This window comes from Globicephala melas, chromosome 16, assembly GCF_963455315.2.
Source record: "Globicephala melas chromosome 16, mGloMel1.2, whole genome shotgun sequence".
Lineage (NCBI taxonomy): Eukaryota > Metazoa > Chordata > Mammalia > Artiodactyla > Delphinidae > Globicephala > Globicephala melas.
In genome coordinates, this window is record NC_083329.1 from 69,690,268 (window position 1) to 69,715,159 (window position 24,892).

The window sequence follows — 24,892 nt, forward strand, 5'->3', positions numbered from 1 at the left end:
GTTACTCTCTAAGGCCACTGACTACGTTCTGTAGTTTGGTTCCAACTAGTTGGTTCAAACCTTCATCCAGACTCCAGTCCTTTGTCCAGTCCTCAATTTAGACATCTCAAGAGTCAACTCAAATTCAGCGGAACTGTACTACCAACTTGGCTTATGTGTAAGAAAAGAGCTTAGTTGACACAAGAAGAATTTAATACTCCCCAACTGTGGTTAACTTTTTGCCCACATCTATTCTTCCTTTCATCTTCAGTAACAGACTGCTAATTTGCTCGGCACAGAAACAGACACCACTTCCCTGCTTCCCTTACAGCCAGATGCGGCCATGTGACCAAGTTTTGACCAATGGGATGTATCCGTGATGTGCGCAACTTCCAGGTCAGGCTCTCAGAGGGGATGGATATGCCTTTGGATCATACAAATAAAGGCACATCTCTCAGGAGAAAACGCTAGAGGGAGTCAGGTCTCTAGATGACTTCGTAGAACCCAGCCATCATACTAACCCTGAAACACTTACCCATAGGCTGTGACATGAGAGATTTTGAACTCCCAACTTATTTAAGCAGCTTTAATTCTGGGTCTCTGTTAAACAGAGCTAAACCTATGTATATATATTTTATTAATATATCATTCCTCAGGAGAGAAGACATGAACGGAACCTTCCCTATAGCACCACGTGGTACCCAACAGACCATTGCTGAGGACAGCCATGTTCAGCTATGTTAATGGAGCCCAAAGGACAATAAACACATACGTGTATTATCAGAGGGGTTGGCGAGCGGGGGGCGGGCGTAGAATGAAAACAGGAAAACACGGCATATTCACTTTAATTGTCCCCAAACATCCTGGGGTTTTGCACCAATGGACTCAGGCAAGGGAAGAAAGTGCTCTGTTGGGCCTGGCTGCGTTGGCCACTTCCATTGCTTGCAAGCCTCCCTCAGATACCTGATATTCAAGGTACCATCTGCCCCATGACTCTCCCTGTTACACATTAGTATGTTCTGCTAACAGGACATCTACAAAGTGAGTAAAAGGTTTCACTCTGCAGGCACGTGGTTGCCAATCAGAGGTCCAAGAAGGTCCGGCAAAAGAGAATGGTAATGTGGGTCAACAAGATGAAGCTTTCACTGGTCAGCGGTGAAATGAGAAAAATGAAATGATAAAAATGAAGACAACACAGTGAGTATTTCAAGAAGCTAAATATGCTAGATTTTAAGGACTACCCTTGTATCAGCCAGGATCCCAACAGGAAAGACATGGAACAGTTGAGTAATGATAATCCAAGGAGGGTTTTACAAAGGGACTAATGACAAAGATGTTGGTGGGATATAAAAGAACCCTAAGAGAGCGGTAGTGCAGGAACCTGGGCTAACAGCATCTCAGCCATCACCACTCCTGGGTGAAATCGTCAAAAGCGCGGGGGATGGTTACCAGCAGATCCTTCTACCAGTGGCTGTGACTCTTCCTTAGAGGGACACCAACAGCCTGGGGGAACCTCCCAGGTAAGGACAGGGAATAAACACCTGCCTTCATTCTCCTTCCTCCCTCCCTCTTCTGTGGGGGAACGGCACTGGAAGCCCCCGGTCCCAGGAGCTCTGTTCCTGGAGCCACACAGGGGGCCTCCAGGACAGAGAGAAGGGTGCAGCGCTGATCTGGAGAGGCTCCCTGCACACCTGCTGTTTAGGACTTCGCCTCTCCTCCTTTCAACTGCTGTTACAATAATCTTTTTTTCCTCTAACATGAGGATGGTAATGGATGCTGATAGCTGCTTTTTAACGTCCTTACTCGGCAAAATAAAATGGTATCAACACTAACTTGGTCCCCGAACTGGGAATTACTGTGCTTATTACCTGTGACATAATGTTAAATCTTTGTTAGGTGTCAGTGTTTGATTCTGAATTGCATAATTCTCTCTCCTACAATAAACACCAGAATTGCAGAGAGTTTTGAACAGCGAGGACGTTTAACTTTTACTTCTCTTGTGCCTCCCAAGGAGCCATGAACTGTGCTGGGCCCAAAGCATACAACAAGTATTTATTTTAATGGTCCCCCCTGTCTGGATGTCCCACGCTGGGGGAAACTGAGAGCTGAGGAAGCCCTGGCTTCTGAGTCTCATGGACCCGGCTTCAAAGGTGGCTCTAATGTGTTTAATGTCAATGTTAATCTTGGGACGTGACATTATCTCACCAAGGTCTCATTTAAAAAAAAGGGCGGGGGGAATCAGATAAAAGAACCCACCTCCCAGGGTAACTAGGCTGTTGGAGTAGTTCTAGTACAACTGTCAACACAGGCATCTAAGAAATGACGGCTATCACTGTTATTACATAACATCACTTTAAGTGAAAATGAGGGAAGGAAGGTGAGCGATCTTCAGATGTCACCTGCAAGGAACTGTGCATGTTCTCTACTCCTCTTAATTCTTTGTCTGGGGACAATAATATCCCTGGAGCTCCTGCTGGGTACCTCCAAGGCCAAGGGTGGGCCGGAAAGCAATTAAGAATGTCTGGGCTTCTCCTTAACCTTCAAGGATACAGCGGTGGCAAACTCTGAGGTGCTTTACTCTACCCAGACGTTCATCTATGAATTTAACAGACATCATCTTCTCTAATCCCCATGAGGACTCGCTGAGGTAGGTCTCCTCAGGCCCATTTCAGAGATGACAAAACTGAAGTAGAACCAGAAACCAGCTTGCTAAGCCTATCATTTCTCTGGGAAATTGGTCTCTAAGCCTTTATAGTAGTAACACTCCAACCTACTCCTATCCTGGGATAAGTGAACCTTCCCCATCTCCCAGCAATTTCCTGGGGTGGCTGGGACTCAAGGTCATTTTGGGACAAAAAGATTTGTAAGTTTTTCATGTGTATTTTGGTTTTGCCCCCAAAGTAAGACTACACGCACTAGTTAAAAATGTGAAGACTTTCCTCTTGTCTGAGTGACGCAGGAATCCTCTCAAGTTTGCTAAGGGTTAATGGGACTCCCTTAACACGATGAAATGGATTTGCCACGGAGGCTGATTAGTGTATTGGGTTCCAATTTCCCAAGCCAGCCCCTTCTCTTCCAACCTTTTCCCTCCCCCTCACCAGACACTGGGGTGATGCCTGTGGCTCAGTGAATTTTGGAAATCCATCCTGGTGCAATTACAGGGAGTAAGCAAACAGAAGACTGCTCTGAGCAGCGATTTGTCAAACGTAATGTGACCATCCTTCCTGGCACAGCCAAAGGCATTTGAGTATCAAATAAGTAATTCAAAAACCCTAAGTATTTTAATATTCCTAAAAACATTTTTAATCCTCGCTAATCTAAAACCTGTTAAGATGCAGCCTGCTCCCATGACCAGAAGGCCCTCTCTAAAGAAAGCCCCAGTAACATCCTCTCATTAATTCCCAGTTCCATTTCTTTCCTTTTGGATTTACTACGCATGCATCTTCTTTCCTCCCTAAGATTAAAAATAAATTTACCCAGAAATCAAGAAAATGCATCCCAGCATCCTCTCTAAACAGGCAAGCATGTGATATGTAGAGAAGATGCCTTAAGTCAATGGTTGAGCCAGCCTACCCTTCCTTTAGCCAAATTAATAGGGTGTTAACATCACAGTCTATTTTTTAACTACTTTCAGGTCGCCATAATAAAAACTAGCTTGGCCCCCACATACTTAGCTCTGGCCATTAAAACAGAAACAAAAGAAGATAAATGAGGCCAATTCCAGGGTTAACGCACAGCTGAGTTACCTATGAGAACATTCTCTAAAAGCAAAAACAGTAACCATAAAACCCAAACTCAACCACCACCCAACCGAGATGTTCTAATATGGTGAGTGGCTTCAAACCATTACTTTTACATCTGCTGACCTTCTTTCCACCTAGTTTTACAGGCATACGGCACACTGCCCAGGTACGAAGTTCAGCAGGGCCCGTATTCAGTCAAGACCCTAAAAGGAAGAAGGAAATTCTTCGCCCCTGTTGGTCTATGAAAATCATGGTGGGAGCCGACTGAAGAGTCAAGGTTATTGGTGATCGTGCACAGCACCTTGGTATACTGCTGTCATTAACGAGAAGAGCAGTCTTCAGAGAGTCAGCGAAAGCCTTACGCCTGTGTAGAAACCAAGTAAATCTTCCTGTTTTCTGTAGCCTTTATTTAAACATAAACATATGATTTAGACATGCTCCCTCTTGTTACACATTTTTTTTCACTTTGTTCACTTAGCACAGTTCACATTATTACCCTCACATGTACGAGGGCAGTGGAATAATTTGAGACCCACGGCTTTATTTAATAATGTAATTATCCTATATTGGATTACTTAAAAGGGGCTTTGTATTTTACAGTTCTAGCTTTTCCCATACCAGTGATATGCTCTGACACAGTAACTGATTCAGGCTTCAGTCAAAAGCTCTAAACTCAGTTTGGAAAAATATTGAGTGTTTCTGAATAAGCCAGGATTAACATAAGAGCCAATTTGCAACCACAGTTGGTGACCTTTCTACTCCTGTTCAAAGACTGTGGTGTGGAGGCCAACACAGAGGACAGACACGAGCAACTATGGCTGCCTGAGTCCAACTCCCTGCCACCTCAGAGAGGCGGTATAAACCAGAGAATAAAGCCCGAGTTTCCCTCAAGGTAAGCTTTCTGAAGGCGGGGCTGTAACTTGCCTTCCACGTCTTCTGATAGTCCGTAGACACCAGGAGGAGCTGAATGCGTGAATGAACGAATGAGTGAATGAATGCTACTGGGCATTCCGACAAAACAGTTGCAAAAGGGAATCCAGAAGGAGCTATCACAAGCTGAGCTTCATCCGGTGCTACTGTCAGGAGGGATTTTGTTTGCGCTTTTCCCCCAACTCAACTCAATCTGATCCAATTAACCTGCACTGACTCTGCTCTGTGCCAGGCATTGGACTGGGAACCAGCCATGGAGAGAGAAGGATGAAGAAGACACGGGTGCTGCCCTTCAGAAATGGGCAGTGCCCAGGGCTCCTGTTCCTTGCCTAGAAGTGAAGGTTACTCTCTCTCTAGTCTCCTTTGCCAGAGAATCCATTCATTCTTTCACTTTCAATGTCCGGAACATCTACTCTGAGCTGCGCAAGGCACTAGGAACAGCAGGGGGCTGGGGAAGAACCGCAGTCTAGCGGGGGTGGGGGACACAGGACACACAGTAAAGCACAGTCCTCAGCTAAGTGTGATTTATACAATGAGAAACTGTCATAAGTGAGCTCATTCATTCAACAAATATTTATTGAGCACTAACTATATGTCAGGCACTGGGATCATAGTCAGAAATTAAAACAGATAAAAATCCGTACCTTCCTGGAGCCTACAGTTGTGTGTGGGGTTAGGGTACGTCGTGTGTGTGTGTTGGCAGAGAGGGGAGTGGGGGGGCCAGATAATAAAATCTGCACGGAGAGGGAACAGGATACAAAGGCACTGGGAGGGACGCCGTATGTTGTCAAATTCAAGGTGAAAGAAAAAGCACACAGCATACATATATCCTATAGCTGATACATCTTCTAAATTTGAATCCGGACTCCTTTTCTCTAAGTTTCTGGCAGGTTTCGCATGGAAGCTACCCCCATAAATCAATTTCCATTATTAAAAACTGACCAGAATCTGGGAATTCCCCGGCAGCCCAGTGGTTAGGATTCCGCACTTCCACTACAGGGGGCACGGGTTCGATCCCTGGTCAGGGAACTAAGATCCCGCATGCCGTGTGGCATGGCCAAATAAATAAATAAATAAAAAGTGAAAAGAAAATCAACAGACTGGGAAAAGATATTAAAAAATAATTGACCAGAATCTGCTTAATGCCACCCTTTTCTCAAACCTTTAATGCCTACATAGGTGTGTTTTAAGCACTTTATCTAAAACCAAGTTGCATCTTCCCTGAAAGAGGAACAGTGGGGTTTTCCTGTGAAACAGATAATTTCCACAGAATTTAAAAGATGGAAGGCCAGCTGCTCCCTGACATATGCACAGAGTTGAAGAGTGGCTGAGAGATCCTTGTTTCCTATAGGTTCACCTGTTAGAAACACAAACTGGGACAACAATCCCTTTCATTTGGATGTTTAGGACTTAGTTACATGGACATATGCCAACCTGATTTAATGCCCCTCCTCAACCACTGTGCATGAAACATACCTATGTTTTTATGCATTTAGGAGCCTGTTTAATTATACCAGCGACAGCGTCCTCATTCCCCTTCTCTCTGCAGACTCATCATCACACCAGACGCAATGTCCTTTCCACCAAAACCCCCCAAATTCACTGATCAAGACATTAGGTTTGGGACTTCCCTGGTGGTCCACTGGCAAAAGAATCCACCTTCCACTGCAGGGGTATGGGTTCGATCCCTGGTCGGGGAACTAAGATTCCCACATGCCGTAGGGCAACTGAGACCTGACGCAGCCAAAAATAAAATAAAATAAAATAACTAAATAAATTTTTATATATATATGACATTAGGTTTTAGAAAGACCCAATATAAGTTGTTGACATGCTCTAAGACTAACAAATATTTGAAGGATTAAAGCAGTCTGCTATCTATTATGTACATCGTCTATAATCAAATGCCCAGCAGAGTGGGGAGGTATTTGGAAGAACCACTCAAGGAGAATACATAATAACAACACAAGGAGAAAAAAAGAGCGAGACAGGGTAAGAAGACTATCTTCCAATCCACATCAGACTAGCTTATACTAAGGTGATTGGTTCCACCGCTGATTGTAGCGGGCAGCCTCTAAAAGGACACCCAATGATCCCCACCTCCTTGTATTCATGCCCTTGTGTGATCCCCTTCCCTTGAATATGGGCTGGACATAATGTCCCAGATCTAACAAACAGACCTAGGCAAAAGTGATGGGATTTCAACTCTGAGATTAGTTTACCAAAGGACTGTGGCTCCCGGCTGGCTCACACACGATGAGGGGAGTCAACTGCCACACTGGAGCTGGCCTGTGGAGAAGCCCATGCAGCTCGGCAAGGAACCAGGGAGGTCAAGGTCAACGGCTAACAAGGAAGGAGGCTGTCAGCCCAACAGCCCAGGAGCAGAGAAGTGAGCTCAGAAGTAGATTCTAGCCCTAGACAGCTTTGAGATGACTCAGGGCCCGCCGGGCACCCTGACTGCAGCTTTGAGAGACCCCGAGCCAGACACAACTAGCTAAGTCTTACCCAGACTCCTGACCTACAGAAACTGTGAATGAGAAATGCTTTAAGATGGGAAGTTTGGGGTAATTCGTTACACAACAATAGAGAGCTAGTACACTCATCTTTGAACGTGGAATACGTTGACATATTTTTGTGTGACAATGAAATAAAGCCTGTGAAACAAGGTGCTAAATACCAGTTTTTAACTGTGCCTGGAAACTAGATTAATTTCTGCTGAGAGGTTGACAAGCCAATGGAAGAATGCTTTATGCAACTGCCTAAATCCTGAAATAACTGCGTGTAAAAGAGATCTTTTCTTTTTGGGGGTTATCCATAGAAATCTCCAAGAATACTACAGAACAGTATAAGCATCCCTTTCAGGACGGAAGGGGCAGAATAAAATATAAGCTTGTCCAGTAAGGCTGACTTTCTGTTCTCTCTCCTCTAAGCAACTAGAGGGAGAAAGGCCAATCTTACTCATCTCTTTATCACCTCCACGGTACCTTGTGTGTACTAATAAATATTGGTTGAAGTGAACTGAATAAAAGTTTGCCATCAAAAGGCCTCTATTTAAAAATAGAAACGTTAAGAGCAAGATTATATTATGTCCTCCGCTCCTGCAGAAGAATTCCAAGCCTCATGTCTCTTGTCCTCCTCTCACCTTCTCAAGGGTCTTGGCACAGCTGACCAGTTAGACAACGGTGCTGCCTACATGTACAATCTACAGGTCCTGTACATACACAATCCTCTAGCCCTCATGGCCAAGATCAAAGCAAGGCTTCTCTTTCCTTAAAAAGAGAGAAAAAAGGCAGAAAATAGCCTTTAAAAATTAAGGCCAAAAAAAAAAAAAAAGAATTAAGGCAACTGAGGTACCTCAATATTCTGTCATGCTGAGAATGTTTTCACTCCACTACTTCGAGGGGTCATTGAAGGAATTCTGGGGGTCAGAAGTGATTTGAACACCTGCTTGGCTGTCTACTGAATTACTGATCTAGTAACATCCAAAATGTGGAGAAACAGGACCTATAACTGTAAAGAAAAAAAACAGAGCCTACTGATAATTTTAAAAGACACTACCATGTGTGTGATTCATATCATTTGCATTAGAAAAAACATCTTCCGCCTTTTTACTAGAACCTCCTTCTTGCCTGCCCAGATAGTTGGGGATGCGTATTTCACAACCCAATGCATTGTTGCTGAATACACATTCAGCCCCCAGGAGCACAGAACACAATTAGACTATTACGGAGAATGCGCACAAGAAACAGAATGGAACCGATTATCTCACTTAAGACAGACAGAATTGAATTATTTTCTGTATCTATAACCCATGTACACTAGATTTTGGAATAATCTGGCGAGGAGCCTGGGTACTACAGCAGTGTTTTCATCTGAATCCTAGTCATCTGATAAACACTGTGGGATTAACCCAAAGCAAAAGGATTTAATGGCCCAGCAGGCAGTCTCTTTTTTGAAGATCCTTCTTCTAAGATTCCCCAGCCATTGTGGCTGGGACTCTAGCCCTTTACAAACTTCTTCCTGCTGATGCCTTCTGCTTTTTGAAAGAACCTGGCATCACACATCTCAAAGGAGTTGGTCTGGAATTACACTCCTTACCACCACTGAAAGAGGAAAAGGAGGAGAGGACAAGGGGGTGAAACCCAGTTCCAGATTAAGGGTGTTTTGAAAAATAAGAACTAGGAGAGGCTATTTTTAAATGGCGGGAAAGGGAAGGTATTTACAATAAATTCAATGCTGTGCACATTCAGCACATCAACACCAGGTTTCCCAGAGGTTGCATCATGAAAGGGGAGGGACCTGGGAAGCACCAGATCTGCACTTTCTTCGGCACACTGAGATGGGACATCTGGAATGCAAGTTTGGTCTCTTGACTCCCATCTCTTTTTATTTTGTTGTGGCTGATGGAAGAAATGCCCCCTGAGGGTCCTTTAAGACCCAAATAGAACAGAGCAGAATGGGCTGCAGGGTGACTCCTTCACAGTGACTGGAAACTTCAAACATGAATCAAAAACTCTGAACCTAAACACAAGAAAAATCTCTCAGGACAGACGGAGAACCAGGAAGTTTAACTCAATTTAAATTGATAATTTTCTTAGTTATTGTTTTTTCAAACAATAGTAACCCAATGATTCAACCAATAAATTACTTAGTAAGGGGCTATTAACAGTTTTAGCACCATGACAGACTTCATGGAGACAATAAAGTTCGGATTTGGTCCCGGACCAGAAAGGACAGGGTCGATGACTAGCATCTGCTAAAGGCCTGGGTCTTCTATTAGCCAGGTCAGGGTTTGAGACTTTATGCCCATACAAGTCTCATTTGATAATCACAGCCCAGCAAGATTAGCCTACTTCACAGATAAGCAAACAGAGACCCCAGAAAAATTAAGTAACGGACCAAGATGACGTGCAGCTACTACCAGTCAGAGTACATACGCACATGTGGTTCTACCAAGCTTTGAGACTAAGAGTTTACATTCTAAACAGAAGGAAAAAACACACACGTGAAATTATTAATCAGCACTGCCTCTAGGTTCAAGTCCAACCTGACCAGCTAGACAACCCGAGGTCTGGCTTCAGTCTACCCCACTGTCCACCACAGCCCCGCTCCTTTGCCGAACACAGACCACATCCAACATTGCAAAGTCCTGCCTTCCTGCCTATGGCTTCATCTGCCAAGGATTTCCCCTTCTGTCATTCTCACTCCCAAAAATCTCCACCCATGAGAGGCCGAAGTATTTTCAAGGGTCTGCTCACAACCCCCTTCGGCAGGGCGCCTTCAGCGTGGCTCCAGGCCACCTCCCCACTCACACACTTCTTTCTTCCCACTTTTTTTTTTTTTTTTTTTGCGGTACGCGGGCCTCTCACTGTTGTGGCCTCTCCCGTTGCGGAGCACAGGCTCCGGACGCGCAGGCTCAGCGGCCATGGCTCACGGGCCCAGCCGCTCCGCGGCACGTGGGATCTTCCCGGACCGGGGCACGAACCCGTGTCCCCTGCATCGGCAGGCGGACTCCCAACCACTGCGCCACCAGGGAAGCCCTTCTTCCCACATCTTAATCCCTGTGCCCTTCCTGACTTCCCCAGCTTGCACGTCCGTCCATTCCTTCCATCCCTCCAGACTCTGGAGCTTCGGCTGGAGAAAATAGTGAGCGCTTTGCCCACCGGGCTGCCTGGCCTCCTCACTTTGCTGCCCCTTTAGGACTAACAGGTTCCTTTTGCTTCATGACAGAAAACGGGCCAAATGTGAGAAAGTTTTCAAAACTGTAATATTCCAAAGCTTTCCTCCAGAGAGTGCAAGGTGGCAGCCCGTGGGCCACATCTAGACTGAATACATGTTGCGTTTGGCCCACAGTGTTTTCTTAAAAATTGTATGGAACTGCCAACTAAAACCACACAAAAATCTGGCTTTCTGGCACGTCTCTTGAAAAAATGGAAAGATATGGCAACATCAAATGACACTGCTGCCCGCATGCAACGTTCGACAGGACCCGAGGGGCAACGTCCAGACGAGTCACACGCTCCCCGGTTCTGTCTCCCAGCCTGGCTCCATCCACTTCGGCCTCCCTGCCCGGCCCACACCTGTGCCTCTGCTCCAGGCTCCTTTCTCTCCTCGTCAGTGGAAGACATCATAGAGGAGGTGGTTTTTGAACAGGATACAGCAGTTGTGCTATTTTACTTCACAGAGAAAAACCTCAGCAAATTTTACACCCCTCTTCGGATACAACCCCCAATTCCTCGACCTGTCGGCAGGACAGCACGAGGCGTCTGCCGCCTGTGTTCTGGAATCAAGACAGCTCGAGCTCCCATTCAGTCTCTCTCATTTACCTGATGAGTGAACTTAGAAACCTGGACGGGTTACCTAGCCTCTCGGGTTGCCCGCCTGCAGAACGACATGGCCCTAGAGCCTCCCTCATAGTACTGTGGCTGTTAAGAGTAAACAGAATGTCCATGTAAAGCTGTCGGCACCTAGTTTTACTACTAACTTTATTAAAGTCGTATCAGACCAGGGGCCAGGCAAACATTTACCGTAAAAGGTCAGATGGTAAACACGTGAGGCTCTGTGCGTCACTCGCAACTACTCAGCTCTGCCACGATAGTGTGAAAGCTGCCAGAGACCACTTGTAAACAGGTGGCTGTGTGCCAATAAAACTTTATTGACAAAACAGGCAGTGGGTCAGATTTGGCCTATAGGCCTTAGTTTGCGGCTCCGTTTTCTACTTCTCCACAGCCAGCCAGCCAATGTAAATCAGTTCTGAAAATGCTACGCAGGTGTCTCAATGGGATCTAAAATAGTAGGTGCCTCCAGTGGGCTTCAGTGGGCGTCTCCAACCTGTTTCCTGGGTTCACCAAGATTCGGCTCAGCCCAGAAATCATGCCAAAGGGAGAACGCTCCCCCCTCCACATCCTACCAAGAAACCTTTTCCCAATCGTCACTGGAATCTCTTTAGCCCTGAGTTCAAACACTACTTCTTGCAAAATGCCTCCAGAGACCTTCCTAACAAGATCAGGTACGCCATCATAGGTCGCTGTATTTTCCCTTCTCCATGCTGACCGCACCACAAAATCACCCATTTATTTAGGATTGTTTGCTTAATCGTGCCTGTGCTCCCCACCCAGTGAGAAGCCCCACGAAGGCAGGATCTGCCTGGTTTCCTACCTGTCTCTCCAGGGCCCAGCACGGCCTGCACACAGACGCCGCTCAGGAGGGAGGTGCCTGGCTCCTCCCGTGGGCTTGTGGGATTTAAAGAGCCCGTGCAAACACTTTACTGAGCAGGTGCGCGGTATTATTACCAAATACTCGCGGATCAGTCAACAGCCAATTTGAATGCAAGTTCCCAGACAGCAGGATAGAAGCTTTCAAGAACCATATGCTAAATAAATAGATGAAGGACCAAAAGAAACTATTCATAAAGGCTCAGATAAAGAATAGGTCAGTATAAAATGAAAATATATATAATATATTTCTCAATATATTCTAAATAGGGGGATATGAAGATCACCTGGCAGAATCGAGAATCCGGTGTTTTCAATCTTGCCTCTCAGTCTCACTTAGATGTGACCTTGGGCAAGTTACTTAACACCTCTTTTGGTCTCAGTTGCCTAGTCTATAAAGTGTGGAAATGTCACAATACTACCAACCTTAGAGAATTTCTTTGAGAACTAAATGAGTATTTAATTTATATGTTAATTTATTTGCAATGCCTGACACATAATAGCTACTCAATAGAAAAAAAATGTAACTTCATTGAAAACACTGTGGGTGAAACTTTTGCAAATGGTTTTGGAAAACAGCAAGTTGGGATGTTTCCTCTGGGTTGTGCACCTGGAAGAAGGAAGTGTGAATGTGGTTCTAAGACTACAGTGTCTGGTGATGGGTTTCCTCCATTTTGGATAAATCAATGAACTCACCTTTTCCTTCTTCCTTTAGAGAGTGAGTAACATAAGAACAGAAATCTTTATCTGGGTATTAGTCACTGTGTTAACTGTTATATCCCAGTGCAGAGAACCAGCACATAACAGGCACACAATAAAAATTTCTGAATGGAAGAAACCATCCATGAATATCAGACGGTAGCAGAAATGCCAATTCTGTTTATCACCAAGAATGCTTTTCTTGAGTCAATATAAATATCCCTATCAGAGGGCCCTCCTGGCTCCAGGAAAGAATTTGGAAATGAGGGTAATAAAGGTGAAATCCAGAGGGGATCCTGAATATCAAAGCCTGGTTTCTGTGTAATCACTCACCCTTTGGTAAGTATCTCATCATTAGAATAAAAACCATACACTCCATTAGTGACTTTATAAAAGTGATCTCCCACAGAGGCACCAACTACTGGTGTAAGACAGGGCACTGGAACGACCCACCTGAACACGCCCATGGGAAACACTTGCCTCCTTGCCTCAGACGGTAACCTCAAGAGAGCAGCCCTTCCCCAAAGCAGCAGACCACTGTGCTTGAGGGACTGGGTTCTGGTTAGTCTGTGCATCTAGTAAATAGAGGGGGCTGGACTTGTTCTCTTGAATATCCTGTGAGTCTATTAAAACGTCCATGGCACATCAGCCAGGAGGCTTTTTCTGAGATAAGCATGGCAAGTCTTCCTGGTCATCGTGATCAACAGCGCCAAGAGCTGTCTGGCCAGTCCTGCCTACAAGCACACATGTCTGATGGCAGAGGCAGAGGGACCGGCTGCACCCATGGACAGGCTATCGTTCATGCCAGGGGAAGGTCTCAGAACATCAGAACAACCTATTCTGCATCGGATGGCTTCACCGCACGTCAGAGGCCCTCATTGCACAAGGCAAATTTCCAATCAGAACGTCGCCAAAGTTGGGTCGTTACAGAAGAGAAACCACTAAACCTGGGCCCATCACTGAGGAAAGTGTGAGGACAAGGTAATGAATGAGAACATTTTTATTCCCTGGTACAGTATCTGGCTAGTTTGCTTTTTTCCCAATGGTACTCGGAGCTGAGCTCAAAATAGATGACGGCAAGCAAAGCTAGGACTAAAGGGAAAACAGTATTCTGTCAACATGATTTCCATCTCCAATGTTCCACAGGGAGCTTTGAGCAGGCCTAGTGACAAGTAACTGGATGGTAACTTGGCCTGTTATCTCTGTAGTATGCAAGGCTTCCTTTGTGAGAATAACACACACACACACACACACACACACACACACACACACACACACACCCCTCCATATATACATATCTGTATATACATACACACACACACTTTGATATGTACAAATATGTACATATTTTTAAACATATTCGTCCTTTAAGAAGAACACACAGAATTATCAAGATTAGATTATTCGCACTTACTTCTTTGTCTCCAGTAATACCGTGTTCTTTTGTGCTGGTAAAACAACATGTGCTTTAATTAGCAAATATCTGTAAATAATTTATTTGCTTTCAAATACAACAGAACAATGGGGTCGATTTTCACATACATTTGCCCAGCACACATGCTGGGTCTTAAGCCAGACTCTCCCATTGTTCAATAACTACATCAAGCTGTCCAACTCTTGCCGCCCTCCGTGGTGGAGGGGTGGGATAGGGGGCTAGAAACCCAAGTTCCTTCCAGAAGCCACATCCCATTTTGCATGACCCTAGAAGGCAAGCACATAGCACTGTCCAGTCCAAGCTACAACAAACTCTTATGATCTCCAACCCTGGAGCCTTCTGTGAGGAACACGGAAGAGTGCCAGAGCGAAGGGCACTGGAGTAATGGTTGCTGGATGCAGGCGCTCTGCTGCCCCCCAACAGTGTGAACCCCAAAACATAAGGCACAAAGTGTGAGGCCCATGAATCACAAAACCTCATCTAGGCTCTGCAGGGTTAAAACTGGGCGCTGCGCGTGCAGTGCAAAGAAAGATGTTAAATCAAATGAGAATGACTGCTCTAGGACTGGAGGCACTATTATTTTGAATAAGATTGAAAAGGCCAGAAAAAGCAATTCAAAAACATTTCAATTATGTATTTCCCAGAACTACATCTTTGAGCAACTAATGCAAACGTTACCACCACAGTAAAACTTCTTCCCACATAAAAGCATATAAAACAGGTTAAACAGCATATACTTTATATATCATATGCATACTTTTGACTATTAATAAAAAATTCAAAATCTATGTATGCTTTACTCTCCTAAGCAATACAGTAATTATGATTAAAGGACACAGGCAGCACAAAAAGAGCCAATTTATCTTACTCGTGCCCAGGAATACTATTGGGTAACTAAGCAACTAAAGACAAAATATGGTCTAATTAATTCAATCCTATGCTTATTTAAAAGACACAATTAGAACATTTTTATTTTCCAGCCTGCACAGTAGCTCAACATGCTTGAGGGTGTACAAAGCAAAGCCTATTATTCTCAAAGACAAGAGTTTAATGTTAAGTGCCACTGATCCGGCTTGGAACTCAACTCTGGGGAGGAGGGATGCGCCTCACAGCCCAGGTGCGCTGGAGTCATGAGAAAGGAAAGGTGGGGAGAGGGGAGATGGTTATGGGGCCACCAGATTGACCAGCAACACGTGGTTTCTACCCCCAGTTTTTCTCTCTGTTCAAGGATGGAGATGGGACCCGGAACTTGATGTTCATGTGTGTAAGGACACCCACCACTGTGCGTCGATTCATACAGCCACAAAGATCCTACAGAAAATTCACGCAGTTAAACCACACGTCCTAGTCTGTGTGACAAATGTCAAATATCCATCTTGAACGCTGTTAACAATGCGTCTGATTTTAAAAGCAGAATTAATGTAGGCAAGTGTGTACTGGAGACTTGATGCCATTAGCATGAGTCTAAAGCACCCTTTCAATCATCAGCATCATCTGCACGTTGGAAACGTGTCGTCAGTACGGGTGCTCACAGTACAGGATGCGAGCCATGCTCTTCAAAGGCCAAGGCCTAGGTTCTAATCTCCAGGAGGCCAGCAAGGACCATGGTGCGGCTAGAAAAAGCCATCCTCGTGCGAGGGCGCAGGAGCAGATTTTTCAAGAAATGCAGGAATCCATGACCACATTTCTGAGAGGCGAATGAATCCTTAAGCCAACAATCAATAAATTTATTTCAAATTTATTTAAAAGCCAAGCCAACGGGTAATCACTAGCTACAATATTATTCCGAGTAGAAGATGGCAGATATCCAACCACCCTGGCTATAAAAAATGACAAGCAAATCCATTTGATTCCAGCAATTATATTCTGGATATTGGTTAAAACTAGACTTTGATAAATGAGCCTGAGTCATGTATCACTAGATGCCACTATGAACAATGGCATGCTTTATTAATAACTAACAGCGAAGTATTTACATGTATGGACTCGTGCACTCGATAAAAATAACATTTCCTTAGTATGTGCCTGACACTCTAAATGTCAAGACAGGTTTTAATTGATTACGGTTTTGACTTGCTATCAAACACGTGGCCTCGTCAAGACCATCAGTCTGGAAAACATGCTAGTTCGCCGGAACTGCCAACCAACACTCAGGTGAGAAGTGACTCCCCTTCCCTGAAGTCCCATCTTTCCGCAGACTGCCACCCCAGAGCCCTGACTTTTTTTTTTTTTAAACAACCTTTATTTATTTTTAATACATTTTTTTTTTTTGCCACCGTGTGCCGCTTGTGGGATCCTAGTTCCCCAACCAGGGATTGAACCCAGGCCCTTGGCAGTGAAAGCTCAGAGTCCAAACCGCTGGACTGCCAGGGAATTCCCCCAAAACCCTGACTTTCTATAGGCTGATGGCTGAAGACTGGAAACATGCTCAAAAAGATGGAGATGCTGGGGCTTCCCTGGTGGCGCAGTGGTTGGGAGTCCGCCTGCCGATTCAGGGGACAGGGGTTCGTGCCCCGGTCCGGGAAGATCCCACATGCCGCCGAGCGGCTGGGCCCGTGAGCCATGGCCGCCGAGCCTGCGCATCCAGAGCCTGTGCTCCGCAACGGGAGAGGCCACAACAGTGAGAGGCCCGCGTACCGCAAAAAACCAAACCAAAACAAAACAAAAAAAAGATGGAGATGCTGGCTCTCGCCTGATCATTCAGTCCCAAATAGTCACTAATTTCTCTGGCGAGTTCTACCAAAAAAAAAACCTTTGCGCATTTTCACAGCCTATGGTGCAAAATGATATGGATTTTAGAAGAGAAAGAAGTGTGAGGTGGGCTGCTGGAGCTGGCCCACAGGTGAATGACCCTCTGCCAGAAAGAAAGAAATTGGGCCAAGCTTAAAGAAAGCAGGCTGTGGGGAAGCATTCATTTTAATCATGACATTTAGTCATTCAGTAGATACTTGATGAATGCACTGACTGCTGTGGGGAGACCCAGAGGTGAGTAAGACACAACCCTCTGCTTCTGAGAACAGCACTGCAGTGGGGAGGGAGAAGAGGGAGTGACAAGCACAGGAAAAGCACACAGATAACCATTCCAGGAAGCACCATGTAAAAACTACCTGGGAGATTAAAACCAAACACTGGACTGTAAGTCCCCTGAGGGCAGGGGTACTTGTCTGTCTTGTTCAATGCTGGATGTCGGGGCCTAGAATAGGCTCTGGCACAAAATGGGTGCTCTATAAATATGCATGGAGTGAATAAGACCTCAAAGGTGAAGACAGTACTTCATAGTTTCCAGAAAGATTGCGAAAGGCTACAAATAAATAGTGACCTTAGTTAATCTCCACTTTAACTAAGGGATGCAGATAAGAGTCTGACAGCTTTTCTGGGACCAGTGTCTGTCTATGGGGGTAGACTAAGAGTTTTTTGAGGGCTGGGCCATTCTCCTGTATCTCAGTACCCCACTGTCCAGCACCTAGTAGGTCTTCAATCAGCAGCTGAGGAGTTGAACACATGCGTTTTCCAAAAACATATAGATAGTGACCCTTCCTTTGAAAACGTATTGCATTTACTGTCAGAACAATTCACCAATGTGTTACATCTTACATTGCTTTTACATTTTTTAAAAACGTGTGCTGATCTCATCTCTCTATCAAGATTGATAAGCTTCTTGAGGAAAAAAGCCACATCATGAATTGTTTCACATCCGTCTCTGTACCTAGCAAAGCACGGAGCACATAGCACTCAGCAAGCAGCTTTCATTAACTCAAGATAGATGAAACCAGCATTGGCTGGAATTGGGAACTTAACCATCCAAAATACAACTTAGTATACATTCTACTGATTCTCAAATTTTAACATCCTAGGCTCAATGCTAAAACAGAATTTTGTACATATAAAGGTTTTTGACATATTAATGTTAAGGTATTTCTTCTATTACTGGATCTTGCTCCAAAGCCAAGAAAGAAAGACTAAAAGGTACACAGTCACATTCCTTATTTCAGATCAACTCCATAGGGCAGGGGTCAGCAAACTTTTTCTGTAAAGGGCCAAAGAGTAAATATTTTCCACTGTGTGGGCCATATGGTCACTGTCACAACCATTCAACTCTGACACTGTAGTCTGAGAGCAGCTATAAACGATACATAAACAGTCTATGTTCCAGTAAAACTTTATTTACAAAAGCAGACAGTGGGCCAGATTTGGCCCTTTGGCCTTAGTTTGCTGATACTTGTCACAGTCCAGTAAACTCTGTCCATGTAATTCATTAGTTCTCACCCTAGTTCTAAAGGGCCTGCTAGGGAGAGAGTAAAGATATTCCTTCTCTTAGCTTAAGATCATTACTAAAAATAAACGATAACTATTATAACAGCATCCATCATTTGCTGAGCTCGCATGTATAGGTACGAGGCTAGTTGCCAGGACCTTTTCATTATTATTACTAATTCTCTTGGCAAAGTAGAAACCATTAAATCCATTTGACAGATGAAGAAACTGAGGCTTAGAAAAGTTAAAGAAATTCTGCAAGGCTAGTGAGGACACTGAAGAGATCTCAGAAACTTCTAAAAAAAGAAATCAGCTCATGGAAACAGACCAGAGACCCAGTGAGTGGCCACCCACAGGCAGAGCAAGGCCAGTCCAGCACCTCCTGAATTTCAGAATGTGTCTGTGATATGATCAGGTGATCTTCTAAAAACTCCTGCTGATCCAGTTGACAGCATATTTCGATACTAAAACGTAAATCCTTAAGAAGCCTTTTATAATGGCAACACAGCTAAAACCACCATATGGATGAAAGCCAGCCTGATCTGGGGGGACCTGAATTGGCTATATGTTCTAGTAAACTAACCTAAATGCCGCCCTCTCATAGAGAAAAGCTTTCTTTAGGAAGGTCCATGGTAGTGGTCTCAAACTCTAACGAGAACAATAATACTAACATTAATGATAATAATAATGAGTCAGCCGTTACTGGAGACTCTGCTATGTGCCCACCTCAGTTGTAAGCACTTCACATGTATTAACTCCTTTAATCCTTAAAATAATCCTGGGAAGTAGGTACCATATTTCCATTTTACAGATGAGAAAACCGAGGCACAGAGTTTAAAACTCGCCCAAGATCCACGCAGCTAGAGCAAGACTATTTAAAATGCAGAATCCTGGACCCCAATTCCAGAGATTCTAAATAAATTAATTCCAGTAGGGGCTTGTGAATATGGATTTTTAACAATTTTTGACTGGATAGTGAGGCTGGTCATAGTCAAACCACTGATAGATACCCTGGCTGCATGCTAAAATCTGTAGTGCCCAGATATGCTCGATACTGACTCCCTGGCATCACTGACTTACTCATCCACACTCACTGTTGCAGGGGACCAGCAAGCTTTCTTGTAGAATCCAGCCCATGATCCGTCAGGCTGAAATCCAACCTTGTACATCCACCTATTTTTTTTTTTTTTTTTGCGGTACGCGGGCCTCTCACTGTTGTGGCCTCTCCCGTCGCGGAGCACAGGCTCTGGACGCGCAGGCTCAGCAGCCATGGCTCACGGGCCCAGCCGCTCGGCGGCATGTGGGATCTTCCCGGACCGGGGCACGAACCCGTGTCCCCTGCATTGGCAGGCGGACTCTCAACCACGGCTCCACCAGGGAAGCCCTCTTTTCTATTTATTTAATTTACAGTTATAAAGTAATTTTGCCCATAATAATGTCTCTTGATATTTATAACAATCCCCAGTCAGCTTTACTATTGTTCCCATTTTGCAGATGAAGAAACTGAGGTTCAGAGTGTTTACAGTTATCCAAGGGCAAACAAATAGTTAGTTGTAGAATCAAGATGTGAGTCTCTGGAATGCTTTTCCTCCACACCAGCTGCCAGCACTGTTAAGTATGCGTAGGCAGCAGTGATATAAGCAGGCCAGACATTATCCTCATTACTTAAACTAGTAGTAAATTGTTAATGATTATCAATAATGGTATTAAAATGTAACTGTTATTGTTCTATGACACTGGCTAGGATTAACTGAACTTTATAGAATAAGAATGATTCTGCTATATCTGGTGATATAGTTCTAAAATGTACAAGGAACTGCCCACATTTAGTACACACTTCTGGAATATAATATGATGTATTCAAGCTCTAGTTCCAAGGGTAGGTTTCAGCGGGAAAATAAAGCAACCCTAAAGCTTAAGAAGGCCTAGGTTCAAGCCGGCGACCTTTGACAAGCCACATAAACTCTTCAAGGCCTCTGTCTCCATCTATAAAATGGGCATACACATCCCTGCCTTATCTAGCCTGATACAATTAATGCAAAGATCAATAAGAAAATTTCCCTCCCCCACCAAAAAAAAAAAAAAATTGTCCTCTGCAGATCGTAGCAAACCACACAGGGACGCTATTTCTAATCTCGCACAATGATAATTTCCCTGTTTTTAGAACTGATGTCTTTATATTTCAAGAAATCATAAAAAGACAGAATGATGTTCTTGAGCCAAAAAAGCATACGGAGTCCTGGTTGTCCTTTTGAAATGGATGCTGATGTCAGCTCAATCAAGACATTATTAACCTCCATTTGGTTACTTTAAATAAACTGTACTGGCTGATTTAAATGTGCTGAACATTTTCTCCAAGGCACAGTGCACGTCACCAGGAAACCTTTCTCTTTCAGTTATGCATTGCAAATGGCAAATGCATCATTCAAAACTATTTAAAATCAATAATAAAATCATTTCGCTGTACATAAACAAGTTAACAGAGTAAGAGAAAACAAAGCAAATGTCTTAATGAGAGGGCCCTGTTGCCCCCTCTAGGTGCCAGCAGTAAATGCTGGTATCTGCAGGCTCTCCTCCAGAGGAGCCTGCTGCTGCTATTCTGCTAATGAATGACCGACTATCTTAGGCCAGGGGGGAAATGACATCACCAGGGTGGAAAACCGATCCGCACTGGGAAACTTTCTACCTGCTTTACATTTGTCATAATTATTTTGCACAATGTAGCCTGTATTTGCATAATTTTGAGGCGTGTCATTATCTCAATTGAAAATTGTTTTAATATGGCTGAATAATTCACAAGGACATCATCCAAAGTCCTAATGAAATATACAACTATAATCATACAGCTAATTACCAGCCGTGTTAGCATTAAAAAACAAATCATGCATAATATTAGACGATGTATATGCAGCTGAGGAATATAAATAGAGCCATCTCCCTCTCCAAACCCCCTAGAGTTTACTTTTAAATGGCAAGATTAATTTTCTCAGGTATGGCTCATATAGCAGCGACGAAACGCAAAGATCATTAAAATGGTTCGCTTACATTTCCCCATAATGAATAATGTCTTTTAAAAAATCGTGTATTTAAAAATATATCTATTCACTATCATTAGTACTACCAGATGCAACCTTCGGCTAATATTTCTTTTATTCTTAAATCAGAATTTACTATTTAATTACACAACAGAAATTAAAACTGGACCAAGTGGGGTCAATTCGGGGTCTTTAAAAAATATTCCGCTTTCAATTGAAAAAAAAAAAAAGAGCGTGGCCACAAAATATCCCATAAAACACTGAATAATTTCCTTCTGGGTTCAGTCAGAAGTCTATTAGGCACCAGCTCTTTTCTGGATATTTAATCCTTCCCTTTTCCAGATCACAGGCCATGTTGAAGTAATAAATTTGAAAAGCAAATAATAAGAAATCAGGAGGGGGAGGGGAAGGCAGACAGCTGCGCAGGAAAGTTGGGTCGGGGGAGGGGGCCGAGCCAAACCTTGGGCGGTGCAAAGAGCTCAACCTGTTGGTAGGCTGCAGGATTTTTCACAGCATTTCCAAACAACACCTTTGTAAAATTGCCGGCAGACGTCGGGAAAGGTGAACGTTTAAAACCCATAGCTGGCCGGGAGGGCGGAGGGGAGGGCGTGTGGGTTGGGAGAGGTGTTCGGAGAGGAGGGAGGGGCTTATTTCCGAAGAGGCTGAAACGAGGGCGAACGTTTTGACGAACTCCGGTAATTAACCGGCATAGACCACTGACGGGTAACTCGATCTCGGCGAGAAGGAGCGAACTGGAGGTGCCAAAAGTACAATCAACTCCACCAGACCAAGGAATTCTGGAAGGACTGGCAGGCAGCTTCGAGCTCCGGGATGAGTTAAACGGGGAACCATTCACTTAACAAAAAGGTCCTTACACCTACCTCGACAGCTCGAAAGCCTGGCACAGAGCTAGCTGCCCTCAGAAGTCTGAGTTTGATTGCCCTGCTCCCGCTTGGGCAACACAAAGCCTTGACAGGCGGCCGCGCGCCCTCCCGCCCCGCCGCGCCGCAGGCACAGCCTCCCCAAAACAGTTCCCCCGGTAGGTACCAGGGTGCTGAGGTCGGTCAGCTGACGAGGGGAGCCCGCAGAAATGCGGCCACACATGAAATGACAGAGCCGAATAGGGGCGGCCGCCCCGGCGACCGGTGACAGCGGGCTCACCTCGGGCGTCCTGCCGGGAGCGCCGGCGAGCGCCCCCGCGGCCGCCCAGAAACGTGCCGGGGAGGCTCTGTCCCTCTCCACCCTCCCCAGGAGCGCCGTCTGGGCACGGAGGACTCCGGACCCGCAGGGCCAGGGGGTGAGCACACACCCCTCTGCCCTTCCCTCCCCCGTCCGCGTCCCACACATCCCCAAAGATCGCGCTGGAAGGCGTCCACTTTGCGTGGAGTAATTGAAAACTAGAACATCAAATGGCTTGTCCGGGGGGAGGGGGTGGGGACGAGAGATAGTTGTTAATGCTTAACGTGTTTGTGCCGGTTACACGACCGCTTTGAAATCCGCCCGGGCAGATCTGCAAGTTATTTGAATGTATTATTCCAGTACCTGTCATTTATCACTTTATTCAACACGTCTTTGCCAACTCAATAGCTTTTGATCTCACTCTGCCTCCATTTCGTAATTTCCGCCCTCTTAAACATATCAAATACTTACTTTAAAAAAAAAAATAAAAGAAAAACGGGAACAATATCGAAACCCACCGAAAGAAATCCACCCATCCCCTACCGAGCCAGACGCGAAGGTAAATTTTCAAAAGGCAAAAAATATAAAAAGCATGTGATGTTCAAGCGGCAATAGCAGGATCACACACACACACACACACACACACACACACACACACACACACACATCCTTGAACAAAACCCTTCTCGAACAAGTTATTTGATCTTGACTAAAATCAGCAGTTGGATCTTCTTTGTAAAGCTGACAGCCAAACTCTGACAATGGCAAAATACTCGAGCCCCAGCTAGTGGCGCTACCCCTTTAAAAAAGAAGTCGATCCTGTTCGCCTGCAGAAGTGAATACAGTATTTTCAAGCTTGCCCTGTAATAAGCATTACTACGGGAAAAAATAATAAAGAAAGAAGAGAGGGAGATATAAGTTTACCACCTCGCCATGGTCGCTATTTCTGCCCTGGGGAGTGTCTTCTGGGAGGAAATAAAGTTTAGAGCTGGATAAAAGTTGCCGGCTGGTCCTCTCTTCCCACAACAGCTGGAGCTCCGCTATGCAAATCGGATCCTTTGGCGTACATCTTACAAAGAAAAAGTCGCCAAGGGACAAAATTCTTGGTTTGCCTTCAAGGTGGAATTGAAAAGCCTTGTAGAAAATGTAAGGTCCGTGCAAGCCACACGGTGAGCCGACCCACTGCAGGGGAAAAAAAGCACCAAATAAATAATGTAGCCATCAGAGCACAAACGTCTATTCCCAGACACATTTACACACAGACATCCACACTCTTAATACAGAAGAGCCAACAGATATAAAGCTGGGTGGAAAAAATAATAGAGCCCACACAAATTTTCTGCCTCCCTTAAAAAAAAAAAAAAAAGACTCCGGGCCCCCCACCTCTCCCTACCTCTCCATCTGAGGCGGTAGAATTACATTATGTATGTATGATCACTGCAGGGATTTTTTTAAACAATAAAAATGATTTGGGGGGATGCAGAGGGTAAAAGTTTGGTGAAAAGTTTGTGGGGGGTGTGGGTGGGTGCAGAGGTGTGGGTGAGCCGGGGGGCTGGGGGGTGCCGGGGGGTGCCGGGATCGGAGGAGCGGAGGAGAGCGAAATACCTGGAGTGAGTTGGGCTCCATCTCGACGTTCTGAATTGATTGAACTCAACATTCTCTCCAAACTTGTTGGCTTGAATGGATTGCATCAGGTCCTGGCAGGGAAAAACATTCTCTGCCTTCAGCCGGCGTAATGTCTCAATATAAAACTAAGCTCTCGCCTCCCCTTCGGCACCAAAATGATTGAAAATGTGACCTAATATTTCTCTGACGACTCAATTTTCAGCTCCTGTCAAAAATGTGTAGGTTTCCTTCCAACCGTGGGTTGATCAAATTCATAATCGGCAGAAAGGCTCCGTCCGATCTCGGCGGGAAGAGGATGGATCAAGGCAAAAATTACATAGGAAGGTCTGTAAAAATAAATTCTGCCCTAAAAGTGTATGAAGATGAGATCTACCTCTTCCCAATCTCCCTTGTCTAGCGGTTTCATTTGATGAGATTTTTGGAGGAGACGAGAGCTAGCGAGCTCCGCTGTGCATCTGACAGGACCTGCTTGTATATGTCTAATATAAAGAACATTTCCTGCAGAGATTCCGGGGCGCTGCTCCTCTTTCTAATGCTCCTTAGCAGATTTGCTGTTATTAGACATGTAGATTTGTTTGATAGTTAAATTACGCTTCCTCACTGCCATGTTTTCGAGAACTAATCTGTTAAATTATCTTTTGATGCCTATTTACATCGAAGGGAAAAGTGGGTTATCGATTATATAAACATATAAATATTAATGCATTTGTTCGCTTCGCAAAAAAAATACTCAGCAAAAAAAAAAAAAACAGAAAGACAAGTGAGCAGCGCACACACATCTCAAGATTTTGCAAACAA

General features: G+C 44.6%; 1 protein-coding gene across 5 annotated transcripts in view; it reads right to left on the minus strand.

Moving 5' to 3' along the window:
• ARID5B (AT-rich interaction domain 5B) overlaps positions 1-24,476 on the minus strand; it is a 188,937-nt gene extending 164,461 nt beyond the window's left edge. Inside the window, exons 1-2 of one of the 5 annotated variants that reach the window (XM_030848203.3) lie at positions 24,074-24,476; positions 23,396-23,650 (exon numbers count right to left, since the gene is read on the minus strand). In XM_030848203.3, the coding sequence (XP_030704063.1) occupies positions 23,396-23,650; positions 24,074-24,094 (276 nt within the window). In that variant the 5' untranslated portion in view covers positions 24,095-24,476. Of the gene's footprint in view, positions 1-21,749; positions 21,824-22,450; positions 22,513-23,395; positions 23,651-24,073 lie in introns of those variants that run through there. The other 4 variants (XM_060286172.2, XM_030848202.3, XM_060286173.1 and 1 more) reach the window with 4 other exon arrangements.
• Positions 24,477-24,892: the final 416 nt, after the last annotated feature.